This window comes from Macrobrachium nipponense, chromosome 19 (genome assembly GCF_015104395.2).
Source record: "Macrobrachium nipponense isolate FS-2020 chromosome 19, ASM1510439v2, whole genome shotgun sequence".
NCBI lineage: Eukaryota > Metazoa > Arthropoda > Malacostraca > Decapoda > Palaemonidae > Macrobrachium > Macrobrachium nipponense.
Genome location: NC_061088.1, coordinates 31,696,391 through 31,714,856, shown reverse-complemented (window position 1 = coordinate 31,714,856; position 18,466 = coordinate 31,696,391). Strand labels below are relative to the sequence as shown.

The window sequence follows — 18,466 nt, the reverse complement described above, 5'->3', positions numbered from 1 at the left end:
TTGCAGGGTAATTCTAAAGAATAGTTCCGCATGAACTGTAAGGAACGTAACCGCGGATACGACATCCATTAGGGATTGGGACGTAATGTATTTCGCCGCGTTTAATACTGGCCCCTGGGGTTTAATTACAGTCGTCCGAATAAATATTACTTTAAATTCTTGTTCAGTAAGTAAAATAACATAGGAAAACGTCAATTGCCATAGTCTAGGCCACCGCGGATTGCTTATGTAGAAATACCGCAATTTAGGAAATAGTACAGAAATTTTGCTGTCTTAGGAATCCACAATTTAAATTAATAATAGAGGTGTATAGGTCTTGGTGTTTTAGTCACACTAGATAGGGGTTTGCTTAGTTTTTTAATTGGTTGATCTAAGTATGTAATTACTTTCCATCTGTTATTTCTTTGGAAATTTACTTTACCTATAGTAATTGGGTGCTTATTAAGAATTTACCTTTATATATTGTCTGTCGTTTTTGATTGTTGGGCTGTTTCCCTTTTTGTTGCTTTTTGAAAATGGCCATACTACATTAGGCACCAGTAATTGATTTGCAGCAGAAATTAGTGTCATTTAAAAGAACAATGAGAAATTTCAGGAAAATGTTTTCCATGAGGAAAAGAACAATTATATGTAGGAATGGATTTAAAATTAAAAATTGTTACATTGAAATGGGTATGTCTGGTACTGCTAAGGTTTTTATGTATTTAATTTTGTTAGCATTTATAGTTTTGTGACCTTATAGGAGAACAGGTAAATGTGCAAAAATATGGTGTCAAACAATGCCAGAGTGCAGTGAAAGTTAGGTTTGGCAATACAATCCTCCAAGTAATAAAAGTTCACACTGCTTAATAGTATCATACTTGTGTACCTAACTTGCGTTCAAAAGCTTATGGTGACTCTGCATTTTAGTTGATGCTCTGTACGATATCAAAGTTTGTCCACTGTTAAATTCATTCTTGCCACAGTGTCATAAGGTTGCATTCCTGAGAGACTGGAACTGAGGACCCTCAATTGGCCTGCTGGTTTAATGCAAAATTATGTGTCAGAGTTCTTTGAGAGTCAGAATGCTTATGCTTGTGAGTGGGTGTTTCTGCTGTTTGCATGGTTTAAGATACCTCCACCCAAATGTACTCAATAGACTTGAATTATGGTTGAAAAACAAGCCATGCAATATTGAGCAGAAAGGACTATAATGAACTGAAGTTGCAGAATCCAAGTATCAACATAGTTTTGTAAATGGAACTGGGATCAGTAGAGGGTGACGTGGAGATTTGCATTTGCAGGCATCTGGAGATCTCCTCAGACTTGTTTAGACTCATTTTGGATCTGAACACCACTACCATGCCAGTGATATATACTAAGAGCATCAAATTGAATTTGTGGTGGTGATAGCTTTTCCCTGCTTCTCGACCTTCAAAATCTAATGCAGTTCTATCCTTTTCCCTGCTTTGTGTCCTTCAAAATTTAATGCAGTTCTATATCAAAATGCTTTCTTCTATCATGATTGTTCATCTCTCCTGTATGACTGCATTCTCAGATATCTGTTCCCAATTTTTTTTTTTCATCGTGTTTCATCTCTCCTTTATGACATCCACATCCTCTGATATACACCACAAACTCTTTTTAGTTGCCTCCATGATCTCCATGCAGTGGCAGGAACTAGTGTTGCCCCAAAAGGTGAATGCTTTTGAGTCTTTACAGTCTAACATGATATACGGTATATAAAATTTTAGTAGAATTGTGATTACATTGATGTCAGTACTATGTACAATTAAAGTTCCATTCTCAATACCATATCTAGTGACTATTGTTGATGATTACTTGGATAGCATTCAGAGTAATGCATTGGAAAATAGTCTAGGAGCAAAGTGACATTTTCAGCCTCATAAAGGAAAAAGATATTACAATCCTGAGCATGGCCTACTACATTCATTTGAGGGATGTGTGTTCAGTTCATTGGTTTGAAAATTGAGTTTTCATGTATGACACTTACCTGGCAGGTATATATATAGCTATATTCTCTGTTCGCACTGGCAGAATTTTCAAAACTCGCGGCAACCGCTAGATCACTGGTAGTTCAGGTGATCGCCACTCCGCTCCCGTGGCGCTGGTGCTCGGAATCATTCCCATTTTCGTCAGATTTTTTTCTGCCACTGAACCGGCAACATTGTTGTTGGTTCCCTGCTAGAATTCGAAACTCGTTAGCTGACTTTCGCTGTACTTGGATGGTTTATTGGGTATCGTATTGGAAAGTTGGATTGGCAATCGCGATTGGAAGTTATTATAATGTCTGATTCTGGTATAGTATTTCGAGTGTGTATGAAAGAAGGGTGTAAGGTGAGACTACCGAAAGCTTCGGTAGACCCTCACACACTATGTAAGAAAAGTGTAGAGAGGTTTTGTGTACTTGGGACAATAGATGTAATGAGTGTGAAAGTTTAAATGAGAAAGAATGGAAGACTTTCACCAAATATGTTGAGAGACTTGAAAAGGATAGAGTAAGAAGATCGGTGTCTCGGAGTGAGAGGTCAGGTTCTTCTAGTAAGGCCTTGAATAATTCTGTTATTTCGCCCCCTTCTTCCCAAGTAGAAGTTGTTAATCCTTCTCCTCAGGTCTCTCCTGCGCCCGCTGCTGTTTCTGAGGATACTAATATTGTGAAAGTGTTTGCCGCCCTTGCGTCAATGGGCGATCAGATCAGCGTCTTACAGACAAAGTGGGTACGATTGAAAGTGTCAGTGTAGTGGAGGGGGCGGCTGATCGTCTCACTCGTGCTCTAGACCTAGACCTCTGCCAAGCTCCCAGACCCAAGGGAGAATGGCCATGTCGACAGTCGAAGGGAGGCGAGAGGGGTTCCCTTACGATCAGTCGTCCCTTATTCAGCAGTCCTGTTGCGTCCCAGGCTGCAGCAGTGCGCCATAGAAAAGGGGCGACACTGGGAAGTGTCTTTCCTCGACAGATAGTGCTGCGTCAGGCAGGTATGGACGTTATGCGGAAGTTTCGCGTCCTCTGAAGAGGACGCATAGACCTACGTCTTCTCAAGATGAGCGTTACCCGCAAGAACGGTGGAGTAGTCCCGAGATTTTCTCTTCTAGTGATGAGGAAGAGGTGGTTCCGATTAAAAGGAGGAGATCCTTTAAGTCAAGACAAGACGCAAGACCTCATGTGTACGACGGTTCTCGGGATAGGAGCTCTCCTTCTGAATACGGAGCAGTCTCTCCGATATCTTCCCCTTATCGTAGAATCAAGATCGAGTTTCTCGTGTTGATGATCCGTCTCGTCTTCGTTCTCCGCTTGCTCAGACTTCACGCCAGGAAGCAGAGAACTAAGGAACTTCCTTGAAGAGATGCAAGGAAGGTTAGCCGATTTGGTTAAATCGTGGGGAACATCGGAACTTCCTCCTACAAGGCGTAAGGACGCATCTCTCCCAGTCAAGTCGTCTAAGAGGACGCATGATGGTTGGCCTCCTTCTCGTCAGGCTTCGGGAGTCTCGGGTAGGACGCAAGTACGGAGCAGGACGCAGGACGCAAGTTACGAGAACAGGAAGCAGGACGCAAGTTTTCGGAGCAGGACGCAGGACGCAAGCTTCCGGAACAGGAACGCAACCTCGGAGCTCAGAAGGACGCAGGACGCAGGCGGCAGGAGCAGGTTTCTTCACGCGAGGTTGGAGAAGATTTTCTGCAGCAAGACCTGGGTTTACAGGATGTGTCTTCGGCAAGAGGAAATAGAAGACTTAGAATCTGAGGAAGAAAAAGAAGGTGAAGCACCTTCTTCAGATTATAAGAAATTGACGAATTGCCTTCTTTCACTTTTGGAGGGGATTTTCAGCCTGCAGCTCCGACATCACCCCTTTCTCAATTCTCCAAGAATAAAACTCCGAAGAAGTCCTCGTTTTTTTTTGAAGATGAAGTTTTCGATTACGGCTAAGAAGGCTCTTCAAAGAATTGATACGTGGTTGAAGGAAAAGAGGGAAGCGGGCAAGACTGTGTTCTCTTTCCCTCCTGCCAAATTGGCATCGAAGTCCGGAATTTGGTATGCGACAGGGGAAAATCTCGGCCTGGGAGTGCCTGCCTCCTCCCAGGGGGTGGGATTTTTCCAACATTGTGGACAGTTCCCGCAGACATGCCTTGAATTCGGCCAAAGTGTGGTGGTCTCCATCAGAATTAGATTATCTCTTGAAAGGGATTTTCCGGACCTTCGAGGTTTTTAATTTTCTGGATTGGTCCTTGGGAGCTCTGGGACGAACAGTGGAAGATAATAAAGCAACGGCTTCTCAACTCCCAAGCAGTATTATGTCCTGCATGGACAAAGCCTTAAGGGATGGAGCGAATGAATTGGCATCTCTTCACCGCAGGAGTTTAAAGAAAAGGTCACTCCTATGCTCTTTTGCTGCTAAGGGCGTTTCTAACGCCCAGAAATCCGAATTGTTTTTTCTTTTTTCCCCACTTTCGGAGCAATTGTTTCCTGAACGGATATTATCAAGGATATTTCGCTTTCCCTAACTCAGAAGGCGACGCAGGATCTGTTAACTTCCTCGGTAAGGAAATTTTTACCAACAAGGTAGTTAAGTTAAGAACTCCTAAGGAATCAAGGCAAGCTAGTCAGCCCTTTCGAGGCAAGTCCTTTTCTCGTCCGGCCTTCAGAGCAAGAAGAGCTCCGTCCAAGAGGGGTTCGAAACCCAGTACTAAACAATGAACAGCAAGTCCTTCAGACATCAGTAGGTGCCAGACTCCAGAAGTTTTGGGAGATTTGGCAAGAAAAGGGAGCAGATCCTTGGGTAGTCAAGGTGGCCAAAGAAGGTTACAAGATCCCTTTTCTAAAGAGACCGCCTCTTGCGACATCGCCAAGAGAGCTGGGAGCTCACTACAGCGATCCAGGGAAACAAGAAGCACTACAAGAACAAGTTCTTTCTATGCTCAAGAAAGGAGCAATAGAACCTGTTCTGGATCACTTATCTCCGGGATTTTACAACCGGCTGTTTTAGTAGCAAAATCCTCGGGGGGATGGAGACCAGACTGGACGTAAGTCAACTCAATTTATTTGTGGAGAAAACAAAATTTACGATGGAGACGACCGATTCAGTACTGGCAGCGGTACGTCCAGGGGACTGGATGGTCACCCTGGACCTTCAAGACGCATATTTTTCATATCCCAATTCATGCAAGATACAGGAAGTACCTGAGATTTGTGATCCAGAACAGGTTTTTTTCAGTTCAAAGCCCTCTGTTTTGGACTGTGCACAGCCCCACAAGTTTTTACAAGAGTGATGGCGAGCGTGGCGAAGTGGCTACACATTCTAGGAATAAGAGTGTCTCTATACCTGGACGATTGGCTCATAAGAGCCCAATCAAGAAAGCATGTCTGGAGGACTTAGAAAATGACGTTAACATTAACGAAAGAGTTAGGGTTGATGGTGAACTTAGAAAAGTCGAATATGAACCCAGTCAGGAGCTAGTTTATTTGGGGATTCTGATCTCCTCAGTGACTTTTCGGGCTTTTCCGTCTCCCAACAGACAAAGATCTGTGCATACCGGAAAGTGCCCAAGCCTTTGTCTAGAGAAAGAACAATGTTCATGGACACGAGAGGGATGGATAGCTTACTGGGGACAACTCTCGTACCCTGGGAACGGTTCGTTTCTCTAGGAAGGAGGCTTCAACAATGAGATCCCCTACAAATTTTTATTTTGAACCAAGTCCTGGCCAAGAAAAATCGCAACCAGATTCCCTTCCTTTTGTTTCGAATTCCTCGCAAGATCAAAGAGGAGTTAAAGTGGTGGCTAACTCCGGGGAAGTTAGCAAAGGGAGCGTCTCTCCAGCAAAAGAACCCAGACCATGTATTGTTCTCAGACGCCTCGGACGCAGGTCTGGGGAGCGACTCTCGGACTTCAAGAAGTTTCAGGTCGTTGGAGCAAGGAGGAAACGGCTTGGCATATAAACAGGAAGGAACTGATGGCGATTTTCTTGGGCCTTGAAGGAGTTCAACGCGGTGATTCGCAACAAGGTGGTACAAGTCAACGCGGACAATACCACAGCTCTGGCGTACATCCGCAAACAAGGAGGGACACATTCAATCTCTCTTTGCAAGTTGGCGGAGGAGATCCTTCTTTGGGCAGAGAAGGAAAACGTAACCCTTCTCACCAGATTCATTCAAGGGGAGAAGAATGTGAGAGCGGACCTGTTGAGCAGGGAAGGTCAACTTCTATCACAGAATGGACGCTTCATTTAGAAGTATGCCAGAGTCTGTGGAAATTATGGGGTCGCCAGTAGTAGACTTGTTTGCGACAGCAATGACGAAGAGATTGACGACGTATTGCTCTCCAGTCCCAGACCGTCAAGCAGTCGCAGTAGACGCTTTTCTTCTAGATTGGACGGGGCTAGACGTCTACGCCTTTCCCCCGTTCAAGATATTAGGGAAGGTTTGTTTTTGAAGAATTCAGGGAGAGTCAAGGGACAAGAATGACTCTCATAGCTCCATACTGGCCGGCCCGAGATTGGTTCACAGAGGTACTGGAATGGACAATAGATGTACCAAGGACACTTCCAGCAAGAGTAGATCTACTCAAACAGCCTCACTTCAACAGGTACCACAAGAACACCTCGCTCTGGGTCTGACTGCGTTCAAGACTATCGAAAGACTTGTCAGAGCGAGGGGGTTTTCTAGAGAGCGGCCAGAGCGGTGGCCGGAGCTAGAAGAGCCTCTACTATTAAGTTGTACCAGGCGAAGTGGGGAATCTTTCGCAAGTGGTGCAAGAGTCGGAAGATTTCTTCATCCAGTACCTCTGTGACCCAAATTGCCGACTTCCTTTTATACTTAAAGAAGGAAATAAAATTGTCAACTCAGACGATTAAAGGGTATCGAGTATGTTGGCTTCTGTATTTCAGACATAGAGTCTAGATATTACAAATAATCTAGATCTGAGAGACCTCATAAGGTTCCTTTGCAACAAGGAAGGAGCCCCAATACAGAGCGCCTTCCTGGAATCTCGATGTGGTCCTGAATTTTTAGGAACTAGTAAGTTTGAACCGATGGATCAAGCTTCGTTGAGAGATATCACAAAAAAAGACCATCTTTTTAGTGGCATTGGCCACAGCTAAAAGGGTGAGTGAGCTGCAAGCAATTAGCAAACAATTTGGTTGGAAACATGACAAAAGCGGTTTGCTCTTTTCACAGGGGTTCTTGGCCAAGAACGAGAATCCAGCTCAATCCATGGCCAAGGTCGTTTGAGATGATGGGTCTTCAGATCTAGTAGGACAGGAACAGAGATAGTTCTTTGTCCAGTAAGGGCATTGCGCTATATTTGGATAAAACCAGTAAGATTAGAGGAACTTCAGAATCCACTGTGGTGCTCTGTGAAGGACCCTAGCAGAGCAATGACCAAAAATGCTATGGCCTTTTTTCCTTAGGGAACTAATTAAAGAATCCTCATATTGTTATGCCAAGAAGAAAATTTTCGGCATCCTTAAGGTTAAGGCACACGAAGTGAGAGCAGTAGCTACTTCTTGGCTTTTAAAAAAAGAATATGGCCCTCAAAGATATCATTGAAACGACGTTTTGGAGGACTAATTCAGTGTTTGCAAGTCATTACCTCAGAAACGTAAAACAACGTTTGACAATTGTCAAAAACGTTGGGTCCATATGTATCCTCAGGAGCAGTATTGGGCAAAGGATTTTCCCACCCCATAACTTACTAACATGCTAGGTAGTTTAATGAAGTGGTGTTGTTTTTACGGTTGTCTGAGAGGGTGATTTCCTCTTCAGTCGGTGAAGTGTAGTGTGTTAGGTTAGTGTTTTGTGTGGTTGGTTTCAGGTGGTCCTACTTATCCTAGCATGAATGCCCGTGGTAAGAGAGGGCTAGGGTTTCCTGTCAACAAATTGGTCCCGTCCAGTTGTCAGACCCTTGTATTTAGCTTCATCAACTAATAGGTCACGTCCTAGTTGGAAGCTACTAAGGCTTAGCAGGCTAAGAGGCAGGAATGCTGAAGTCAGCTACCTTAGCAGGTAAGGAATCTAAGAGTATTTTAAATTTTTTTAAAACTCTTACAATGTTGCTGTCTTTGACCCACCTCCAAATGTGTCAATCAGCTATATATATACCTGCCAGGTAAGTGTCATACATGAAAATGATGTTATTATGATATAACAAAGTTTCATGTATACTTACCTGGCAGGTATATATAATTAAATTCCCACCCACCTCCCCTCAGGAGACAGGGTTCAGAGAGAAAAATCTGACGAAAATGGGAATGATTCCGAGCACCAGCGCCACGGGAGCGGAGTGGCGATCACCTGAACTACCAGTGATCTAGCGGTTGCCGCGAGTTTTGAAAATTCTGCCAGTGCGAACAGAGAATATAGCTATATATATACCTGCCAGGTAAGTATACATGAAACTTTGTTATATCATAATAACATCATTTTTGGGAGGGTGTATGTATTGAGCACCACTATTTGTAGTAGGAGGAGGAGGAAGATAGAAAAGAGAGAGAGAGAGAGAGAAAGTGAAAAAAAAACAGCTGTAAACACTCACAAGAACAATGCTATGATAAGACTTCCCAGAAATAATGCTATTATTATGCAGTGTGACTTAGTTGTCATATGATATTCAGTATTTACTAGTATTAAGCCTTATTGCCAGTTGAGATTATTATGGGGAGAGAATGCCAACACTGACATATTGAAGTGAATATGAATACTATACTGTTTAGTATTTCACATTATTGTGTCATTGTAATACATACAACTTCAAATAGAAACAATGATAGAATGATTTCAGATGGCTAAATGTAGGCTTTTTATACTTTGTATGAATGATCTGACAGTTAAGATAAATATTGATTTCATATCAGGATTGTGTTGCTTTTAAACCTATAAGATTTATATAGTGTGCTTATAATTTGGTGATATGATGCTCAGTAAGTTGGTAATATCTTATATTTTTCCCTCTAATTCTGTCATCTTTCAAGAAATTACATGTGCATACTAAATTGTGATAGGAGTATGTATATATAACTACAAGTATACAGTTGACCTCTGGTATTTGCCGGAGTTAGGGACCACAACTGCTTACAAATAGCTGAAATCCACAATTAGTATTTGAGACCCCTCTAAAAACTCTCTTAGTTTACTATTTTAATAGTTCAAACAGCAAATACTATACTTTAACAAAAAACTTTTGGTATAATTTCAGATTCAGCTTACAACCTTACCCTTAACCCTTACAGGACGGGCTAAATATATACTATTTTGCACACTCTTAGACCGGGCCAAATTTAAGGTGGGGCATTAAAAAAAAAAAAATCTGTGGTAATAAAAGGAGGATATGCATGTGCACATTCTGTAAGAAAAAAATTATCTTTACCTTCCATGAAAAGTTTAAAATGAGTACTATTTGCAGCCCTGTGTATGACCTCTATTTGAAAAGACAGACATAAAAATATGCAAATTTTACCAAGTCACCAATGTTTTTTCTAATTTTATTTATTTTGTAAAAACAATATTGATGATAAAATATTTATGGGACTTCCTGGAATGGGGAAGTGCAGTGCATTTGGCAAAAGTTTTTTAAGAAAATTTGTTATATCTTTACAAGTATCCCTCCCCCTCATTCCTAGCCTGTAAAGTTAGAAAAAAAATTACTGTTCTATGGGCAAAAGGTCATAGTTTATAACAAAAAGTGTTGACAAATGTTCATCATTACTGCAAGTTATGCTTACATGTTTATATATTTATATGCAGTAAAGCAATACTTATGCAGAAAGCAAAACTACTGAGAGAGAGAGAGAGAGAGAGAGAGAGAGAGAGAGAGAGAGAGAGAGAGAGAGAGAGAGAGAGAGAGAGAGAGAGAGAGAGAGAGAGACTTTTAGGCCAAGTGCTGTTTCTTGCATTGCTTTTAAGAGAGAGAGAGATAATCTTTTAGGCCAAGTGGTGTCTTTTGCAGCATTGCTTTTAAGAGAGAGAGATACTTTTAGGCCAAGTGCTGTTTCTTAAATTGCCTTTGAGAGAGAGAGAGAGAGAGACTGTCCGTCTTTTAGGCCAAGTGCTGTTTCTTGAATTGCTTTAAAGAGAGAGAGAGAGAGAGAGAGAGAGAGAGAGAGAGCAAGCATGTTTTAGGCCGAGTGCTGTTTCTTGCATTGCTTTTAAGTATAGCTCTTGGGTTACTCTGTGTTTTGTTAGTTTGTTATTATATGATTTTACTTGTATGCATCTCTTTTCAAGTGAATTTAAATTTCTTTCTATTTTACTCTTAAGGCTTGTTAATCACATCTTACTTGAGCATCATATCATGGTAAAATCAGTTATGTAGAGACCATAGCTGATTTATGTCCTTGTGACTTTTGTACATTTTTAACAGTAGCCATCAAAAGGTGGTCTACTTGCTGCTCCAGACTTGGCTGTGATTTGAGGAAGTATTTCAGGGTGGAGAGGAGAGGAGAAGGCTGGCATAATGCCTCCAGAATTGAATGAGGTGACACGCCCACTGGCTGTGCCCTCTCCCCAGACCTGTGGAGGAACCATCTCTGCGGGCCTCCTTCCTCCCAGACCAACAGGCGTTGGGGGAGAGGCTCGTCAGACAAACTGTCCATCGATGACAGGGTCTGCTGGAGAAAATGACACTGCTGTGGCAAGGGCATCTGTGGGTGCCACATCCACAAGTTTTGCCAAACTCCTCATAGCTCCAGACCTGAGAGCTGTTTTTGCTGAAGTAGGAGCCACCGATAAAGCTTACTCCTTTAAAGAGGTAAAGCATATGCCTGTTATTTGAGATTTGTAGTCCAAAGTTTTCATAAAGTTGTAGATTTGTTTTAGTAGTGAGAAGTTGTGATGAAACTGTAGATTTATTTTGAGTCAGAAACAGGTTTGTTGTAAGTTTTGTGAACTCTTGAAACAGAGTCAGGGCTGTTTTGAGGTAGAGTTGGACATGTTCTAAGAAAACTATTGAATGTATGTTGTATTTGAAATGGATAATGTTACTTTGCATGGCTGTGTGACCTTGTTTGTACAGTTCGTCAAGGGTTTTTGCTGCTCTATGAAAAGAAAATCAGACTTCATGCGAAAGAAAAGAATATGAGACTTTTTCTCATTTTGTACATTACAGTGTTTATGTCAAGAGGAAAGTCAAGAGATATTGGTTTATATTAATACTTTCATTTCCTTGTTGAACAATTGGTATACAATTTCACGAAGTACAAACACACTTTAAAACAGCAATGTGTTACATATTCTAAAATTGCTTAAATAGTACTGTATGGCTGATTGAGAAGAGGTCTTGTTAATTAATAGAAAACTTATAGACCAGACCTATTGGGCATGAAGTTAGAAATACCAATGTTTGTTCTTAGGAACAACTGAGAATCCGTGCAAGTTTTTTTTTTTTGTTTTTTTTTCTTCATGTAATTAAGTGGCTTATGTTAGGAAGAGTTTATATTGGGATTTTGTAATTTTATTTCTTCTTGGAACAATTTCCTGTCTTCTACCTTTCTGGGTCCTATGCAAAGTCAAGTTTTCAAGTGGACATTAATTTTATTTTGCTTTATATTTTGTTTGTAAAAGATTTAGTTTAGATTTAGATTGTTCCAGTCTGACTGTACTTTGATGTAGGTTTTTTGCTTTTAAAGAGTATCATAATATTCGTGGGATATATTTTATAAATGAAAAATGGGGAAATTTCTTTGCTTTCCCAGCATGATTATTAAGTGAAGAGTTCAGCACACTGCAGGGTTTTTCTGTCTGAGCCAAAAATAGTAAATTTGTGTTTCAAATGTGAGCTAAGGGTACAGGAGAAAATGTACATCTTAGGCTGTTACATATTAATGGAGGAAATGGTTTGTTTCAGGAGATAAAAGATCGTCAATGCAAATTGGGTATAGTGTACTTTAGTAAAAATTTATGATTATTGTGTACTTTTGGCCTTAAATGGCATTATGACCTACAATTAACCCTAACTACATAAGCCTATTGCTTTGGTTCTGTTCCCTATGATCTCTTACTAAATTGTTGTAATCTGGATCATGTCAAGATTAGTGAACCCACTATTTTTCAAGACAATATTATACTTCTTATGTACACTGTATATATATATATATATATATATATATATATATATATATATATATATATATATATATATATATATATATATATATATATATATATATATATATATATATATATATATAGTGGTAAAATATTGTCTTGAAAAATAGTGTGCTTACATTCAAGTTTGTTCATGAAACTTACCTGTCAGATATATATATAGCTGTATTTTTCCCGAATCCGACAGAAATTTAAACACTTACGACACACGCAGTGGGAGTCAGGTGGTTAGTACCCATTCCCGCCGCTGGGAGGCGGGTATCAGGAATCATTCCCATTTTCTATTCATAATTTTTCTGTCGCCGGTGCTGAAAACACCTGTTTGCAGCACCTCCGTCCAGATTTTGGAAACTTACTAGCTACTTGAGTATCCCTTTTGGTTTTTCTTTGGTATCTGAATTGGATCGGTGGCTTGGCACACGTTGACTTTGGTTTGATTTGAATTTGGTATTGATTTTTCTTTGATCAAGATGTCAGGGTCTAGTTCTGCTAGCGCTAGATTTTGTTCTATGTCCGAATGTAGAGGTAGGCTACTGAAAGCTTCAGTAGACCCACATTCTGTTTGTAAAGTTTGCAGGGGGAATGAATGTACGTTTGAAAGTCGTTGTAAGGAGTGTGAGAGATTAACAGAGTCGGAATGGAAGGCGTATGAAACTTATCTTAAGAAACTTGAGCGAGATAGGTTAAGGAGGTCTTCCTCCAGGAGTGTTTCAGGTAGGCAAGATTTAAATTATTCTCCTGCTAACCCTCCTTCTGTAGATTATGCTCCTACCCCTGTAGTGTTGCCTCCGGCCCCTGAGACAGTGTCGGTAGAAGGTAATACATTATCGCTAATTCTTGAATCGATTCGTAACTTAGAATCAAAAGTGTTAGCTCTGGAGAGCAAAAGTGAAGAGAAGTGCAGTGAATGACTCCCAGATTACGGGGAGAGAGCATGTCGAAAGTCAAAGGAGGGTTACGAGGAACCCCCACCGATCTGGCTTGCCTTCGGCAGCTTCTGACGAACCTACCCAGACTGCCAAGGAGCGTGCGCGTGCACGTCTTCTCAAGGAGTGCTTTTCTTCTTCTGAAGCTTCCTCCCCGCGCAAGGGGTGGAGCTCTCATACCGCATCACGTCCGCTGAAAAGGACGGCTCGCGTTCGGGACGCTTCACGTCCAAGTTGTTCTCCGGAACTTTGCTCGTCGCCTGATAGTGCGTTTGCTGCTTTTCCTCCGCAGAAGAAGCGTAAGGATTGTTCGGAGGCGGAGTCTTCCCTAGATGTTTCTTTCGAGCGCCGCAGTCGCTCTAAGGTGCGTGAAGTGGCGGTTCCTGGGAGTAGCAAGAAGGCGTCCCCTCGCCACTCGCCTGCTCACAGGATCAGCCCCTCCCCAGAAAAGGAGGCTTCACCTACAAGCAAGATTCTCCAGTCTCTTCAGCAGCAACTTCGAGATGTTTTTCCTTCGAGAGAGACTGTTCCACGTCGCCGTAAGAAGGATGACAATCTTCCTGTGAAGAGGTCGAGGCGTTCTCCCTTCTCCCTCTCCTGCTCGTCTCTCTCGTTTGAGTCTCCCTCTAGAGTTCGTTCTGCTCCCCAGCAACTTTCTAGAGGAGGCGAGAAATTCGTTTCTCGCTCTCGTGAAGCGGTTGTTTCCGTTGTTACGAAACTTGTGGATAAGAAGCGCGTTTCTTTAGATGCCGAGCGCGCTTCTGTGAAAGTCAAACGCGCTTTAGTGGACGCCGAGCGTGACTCGGTGCAAGTTTCGCGAGCGCCAGTGGACGCTCAGCGAGTTTTAGTGGACGCTCGGCGCGCACCAGTGGACGCTCGGCGCGCACCAGTGGACGCCGGGTGTACACCTGCGGCGTTTGAGCGCGCTTCAGTCGGCGCCAGTAGATTGGCTTCGGACGCCAAACGCGCGCCTACGGACGTCAGTTTTCCACTTCCGCAAGCACAAGCGGAAGCGGGAACTCTTCCTGTTCGCCGCTCTTTCTCTTTTGAGAAAGCTCGGGACTCTTCTTTACTTCCTCCGACTTCTCCAGTGTCTGAAGAGGAAATTAGTGACGCTTTCGTCGAAGTGGACGAAGAACAGCAGTTGGCTCCAGTTTCGACGGACTACAAGGTTTTGACTCGTTTGCTACAGTCAGTCTTTGCAGACACTTTCCAACCTGAAGCTCCACGTACTCCTCCCTCTCAGTTTTCGTCTTCCAAAGCTACTAAGATCTCGGGCTTTGTGAGAATGAAGAAGTCGCTTTCTACGAAGCAAGCTTTTAGAAAGGTCCATGATTGGATGGAGAAGAGGAAAGCTTCAGGCAAGACTTCTTTCGCTTTACCACCTTCAAGACTCGGTGGCAAAGCTGGTATGTGGTATGAGACGGGAGAAAACGTCGGAGTTAAGCTTCCAGCCTCAGCTCAAGGAGACTTTGGTAGTATTGTAGACGCCACCATGGTAGTATTGTAGACGCCACCAGAAGATCTTTTCTGTCTTCCTCGAAGGTCTCTTGGACACATAGTGAGTTAGACTTTCACCTTAAAGGCCTCTTCAGGACACTAGAGGTCTTTAATTTTCTTGACTGGTGCCTGGGAGTATTGGATGCCAGGTCCAGGAGTTCTGATTCCATCAGTCTGGGGGAGCTGTCCAGTGTATTGTCTTGCATGGACAAGGCCGTCAGGGATGGTTCTGAGGAATTGGCTGCTCATTTCAGCACGGGACTGCTTAAGAAAAGAGCACTTTTTTTGCAATTTTACTGCAAAGTCGGTCTCACCAGCGCAAAAAGCGGATCTTCTTTTCGCTCCTTTCTCAGAACATCTCTTCCCCCAGTCTATGGTAAAGGACATAGCTGCCAGTCTCCAGGAGAAAGCAACCCAAGACCTTCTGGCACAGTCTTCTAGGAAGCCTACTACTTCTTCGTCTTCTGGGTCCTCTGCTTTGAAGAAATCGAAGCCCTTTCGATCCGCTTCTTCCTCGAAGCCAGCCCCTCGAGGAAGAGGCTCTTTCAGAGGCAAGACTCCCGCTCCTTCCAAGAGCAAGAAGTGAGAGGGAAGTCCTTCAGACACCGGTAGGAGCCAGGCTTCTACATTTCGCGAAAGCTTGGGAAGAGAGAGGTGCCGACGCTTGGTCTCTGGACATCGTCAAGAAGGGGTACAGAATTCCTTTCCTGATCCGTTACCCCCGCTGTCTTCGACACCAAAGGATTTGTCTCCGTCGTATCAGGGAGAAAAACAGAAAGTGCTTCACGATCTACTAGATCAAATGATCGAAAAGCAGGCAGTGGAACAGGTCTTCGACCGGAGTTCTCCGGGGTTTTACAACCGTCTGTTCCTAGTGCCGAAGCAGTCAGGGGGGTGGCGCCCCGTTCTGGATGTCAGCAGTCTAAATCGCTTCGTTACCAAGCAGAAGTTCAAGATGGAGACACCTCAATCCGTGCTTGCAGCTTTAAGACCGGGGGATTGGATGGTCGCGTTAGACCTTCAGGACGCATACTTTCACGTCCCCATCCATCCCCGATCAAGGAAATACCTGCGGTTTGTCCTGAAAGGGAAGATTTTCCAATTCAGGGCACTCTGCTTCGGTCTCAGCACGGCGCCGATGGTGTTCACCGTTCTTATGAAGAACGTTGCGAGGTGGCTCCATCTTGCGGAAATAAGGATCTCTCTCTACCTAGACGACTGGCTTATTCGAGCCTCATCGCAAGACAGGTGTCTGAAGGACCTTCACACGACTCTGTCGTTAGCGAGGTCCCTGGGACTTCTGGTGAATCTCGAGAAGTCTCATACTGACCTCCTTCTCAATCCTTAGTCTATCTGGGGATTCAGATGGACTCAGTGGCTTTTCGGGCTTTTCCGTCCCAGGGGCGACAACTTCAATGCCTGGACAAAGTGTCGGCCTTTCTAGGGAAGGAAACTTGCTCGGTGAGGGAATGGATGAGTCTGCTGGGGACCATTTCCTCACTGGAGAAGTTTGTTTCTCTGGGAAGGTTGCACCTCCGACCACTTCAGTTCTTCCTCTCAAGCAATTGGTCACGCAAACAGGATCTAGAAGAGGTCTTGTTTTTGACGGAAGAAGTGAAAAAGCACCTCAAATGGTGGTTGGATCCAAAGAAGCTTGCGGAAGGACTTTCGCTCAAGCTTCGGAACCCCGACCTAGTGTTGTTCTCCGACGCGTCCTCCACGGGTTGGGGAGCAACACTGGGAGGGAGAGAAGTGTCAGGCACCTGGAGAGGGGAACAGGTGTCCTGGCACATCAATCTAAAAGAACTTTCAGCGGTTTACCTTGCTCTAAGGTTCTTCGAGGAGGAAGTCTCCAGCAAAGTGGTTCAGATAAACTCGGACAACACCACAGCCTTGGCATACCTCAGGAAACAGGGGGAACTCACTCTCCTTCTCTGTTCGTCATCGCGAGGAGTATCCTGATTTGGGCGAAGTCGCAAAACGTCACGATTCTGACAAGATTTGTGTCAGGCGTGGAAAACGTGCACGCGGACCTTCTCAGTCGGCAAGGACAGCTTCTGCCGACGGAATGGACCCTTCATCAGGAAGTATGCCAGGCGCTATGGAAGCTGTGGGGACATCCCCATGTGGACGTTTCGCAACTTCCCGAACGAAGAGACTTCCGCTGTATTGCTCCCCAGTTCTGGACCCGGGAGCAGTGGCAGTAGACGCCCTACTGTGGAATTGGTCGGGACTAGACATTTACGCTTTCCCCCATTCAAAATCCTCGGGGAAGTAATGAGGAAGTTCGCTGCATCAGAAGGAGCGAGAATGACCCTCATCGCCCCCTTCTGGCCAGCGGGTCGACTGGTTCACGGAGGTGATGTCCTTCCTAGTAGACTTTCCAAGGACTCTGCCCCTAAGGAAAGATCTACTCAGACAGCCCCACTTCGAGAGGTACCACAAAAACCTCCCCCCGCTCTGAGTCTGATTGCGTTCAGACTATCAAGAAGTTGGCCAGAGCGAGGGGTTTTTCAAGACCTGTGGCAACGGCGATTGCCACCGCAAGGAGGCCCTCCTCAATCGCAGAGTTTACCAATCAAAGTGGGCTGTCTTTAAGAAGTTGGTGCAGAAGGAAGGGCATTTCCTCCACCTCAACCTCTGTGAGCCAGATAGCAGATTTCCTTCTTCACCTTAGGAAAGAAGCGAAACTAGCCGTTCCCACGATTAAAGGCTACAGAAGCGTGCTTTCTGTGGTCTTCAGACATAGAGGACTCGACTTAGCGAATGATAGAGACATTCATGATCTCATTAGATCATTTGAGACTGTGAAAGTTCTCCAACCTAAAGTACCATCGTGGAACTTAGACGTGGTACTGAAGTTTCTCATGTCGAGTCAATTTGAACCGCTCCATTTAGCCTCGCTTAGGAATCTTACTAAGAAGACCATTTTCCTAACCGCTCTGGCGACGGCGAAGAGGGTTAGCGAAATTCAAGTCATAAGCAAGCATATTGGGTTCAAGGATCATAGTGCAGTTTGTTCCTTAAGTCCTACGTTCTTAGCAAAGAACGAGAAACCCTTCCAACCCCTTGGCCGAGGACGTTCGAGATCAAAGGGTTGTCGGAGCTAGTGGGACCTGAAGCTGAGAGAGTCCTGTGTCCTGTCAGGGCTCTCAAGTTTTATTTGCAGAGAACCAGAGCATGCAGAGGTTCTTCGGAGAACTTGTGGTGCTCTGTGAAAAAACCAGATCTTCCTATGTCGAAGAATGCACTGGCGTTCTTCTTAAGAAGTACGGTTAAGGAAGCCCATGAAAAGTGTAGTGAAAGTGACATGGAGCTTCTGAAAGTGAAAGCCCACGAGTTGAGGGCTATTGCTACTTCGGTGGCTTTTCACAAAAATATGGCAATCAAAGATATTTTGGGCGCCACTTATTGGCGAAGCAATTCGGTGTTCGCTTCACACTACCTGCGGGAGGTGAAAGCAACATACGAAAATTGTTACTCGCTCGGACCATACGTCGCTGCAGACACTGTTTTGGGGGCAGGAGGTAGCGCTCATCCTATCCTTTAATGGTTTAGGGGAGTTTTTAACTTGTGTTATGGTTGTGGGGTTGACCGCCTGCGGCGGATCTCCCTTCCATTAGCTTAGTCTATGTGGGATACTTTTGGTAGGCTAAGCCAGGTGGTTTGGTTTTACTTCGTTGCCCTCATTTGTATGGTCAATGGTCTAGTCACGTCGTGGTCTCGCCCCTGTTGACAGATCATCTGGAGTGCACCAGCTATATAGGTCTCTACCTCGCTGGCAACTCTAGTAGCACAAGCAGACTTACGCGGCAGTAACCACGAAGTCAGCTATGCTAACAGGTAAGGAATCAAGATATCAATTATCTGCATGTATATGTTTCCTAAAATCTTCTATTCTGTCTACTCCCACCACCAAAGGTGGGATTCAGCTATATATATATCTGAC

The 18,466-nt window shown here is 43.8% G+C and overlaps 1 protein-coding gene across 5 annotated transcripts in view; it reads left to right on the top strand.

Annotated features, from left to right (window-relative positions):
- The window catches only part of LOC135215608 (E3 ubiquitin-protein ligase Mdm2-like), an 89,924-nt gene that overhangs the window by 9,830 nt on the left and 61,628 nt on the right, over positions 1-18,466 (top strand). For 3 of the 5 annotated variants that reach the window (XM_064250524.1, XM_064250515.1, XM_064250506.1), the window contains exon 2: positions 10,414-10,736. The exons of the other annotated variants lie outside the window; for them this stretch is intronic. In XM_064250524.1, coding sequence (XP_064106594.1) covers positions 10,443-10,736 — 294 coding nt within the window. In that variant the 5' untranslated portion in view covers positions 10,414-10,442. The remainder of the gene's footprint in view (positions 1-10,413; positions 10,737-18,466) is intronic. 5 annotated transcript variants of the gene reach the window in all.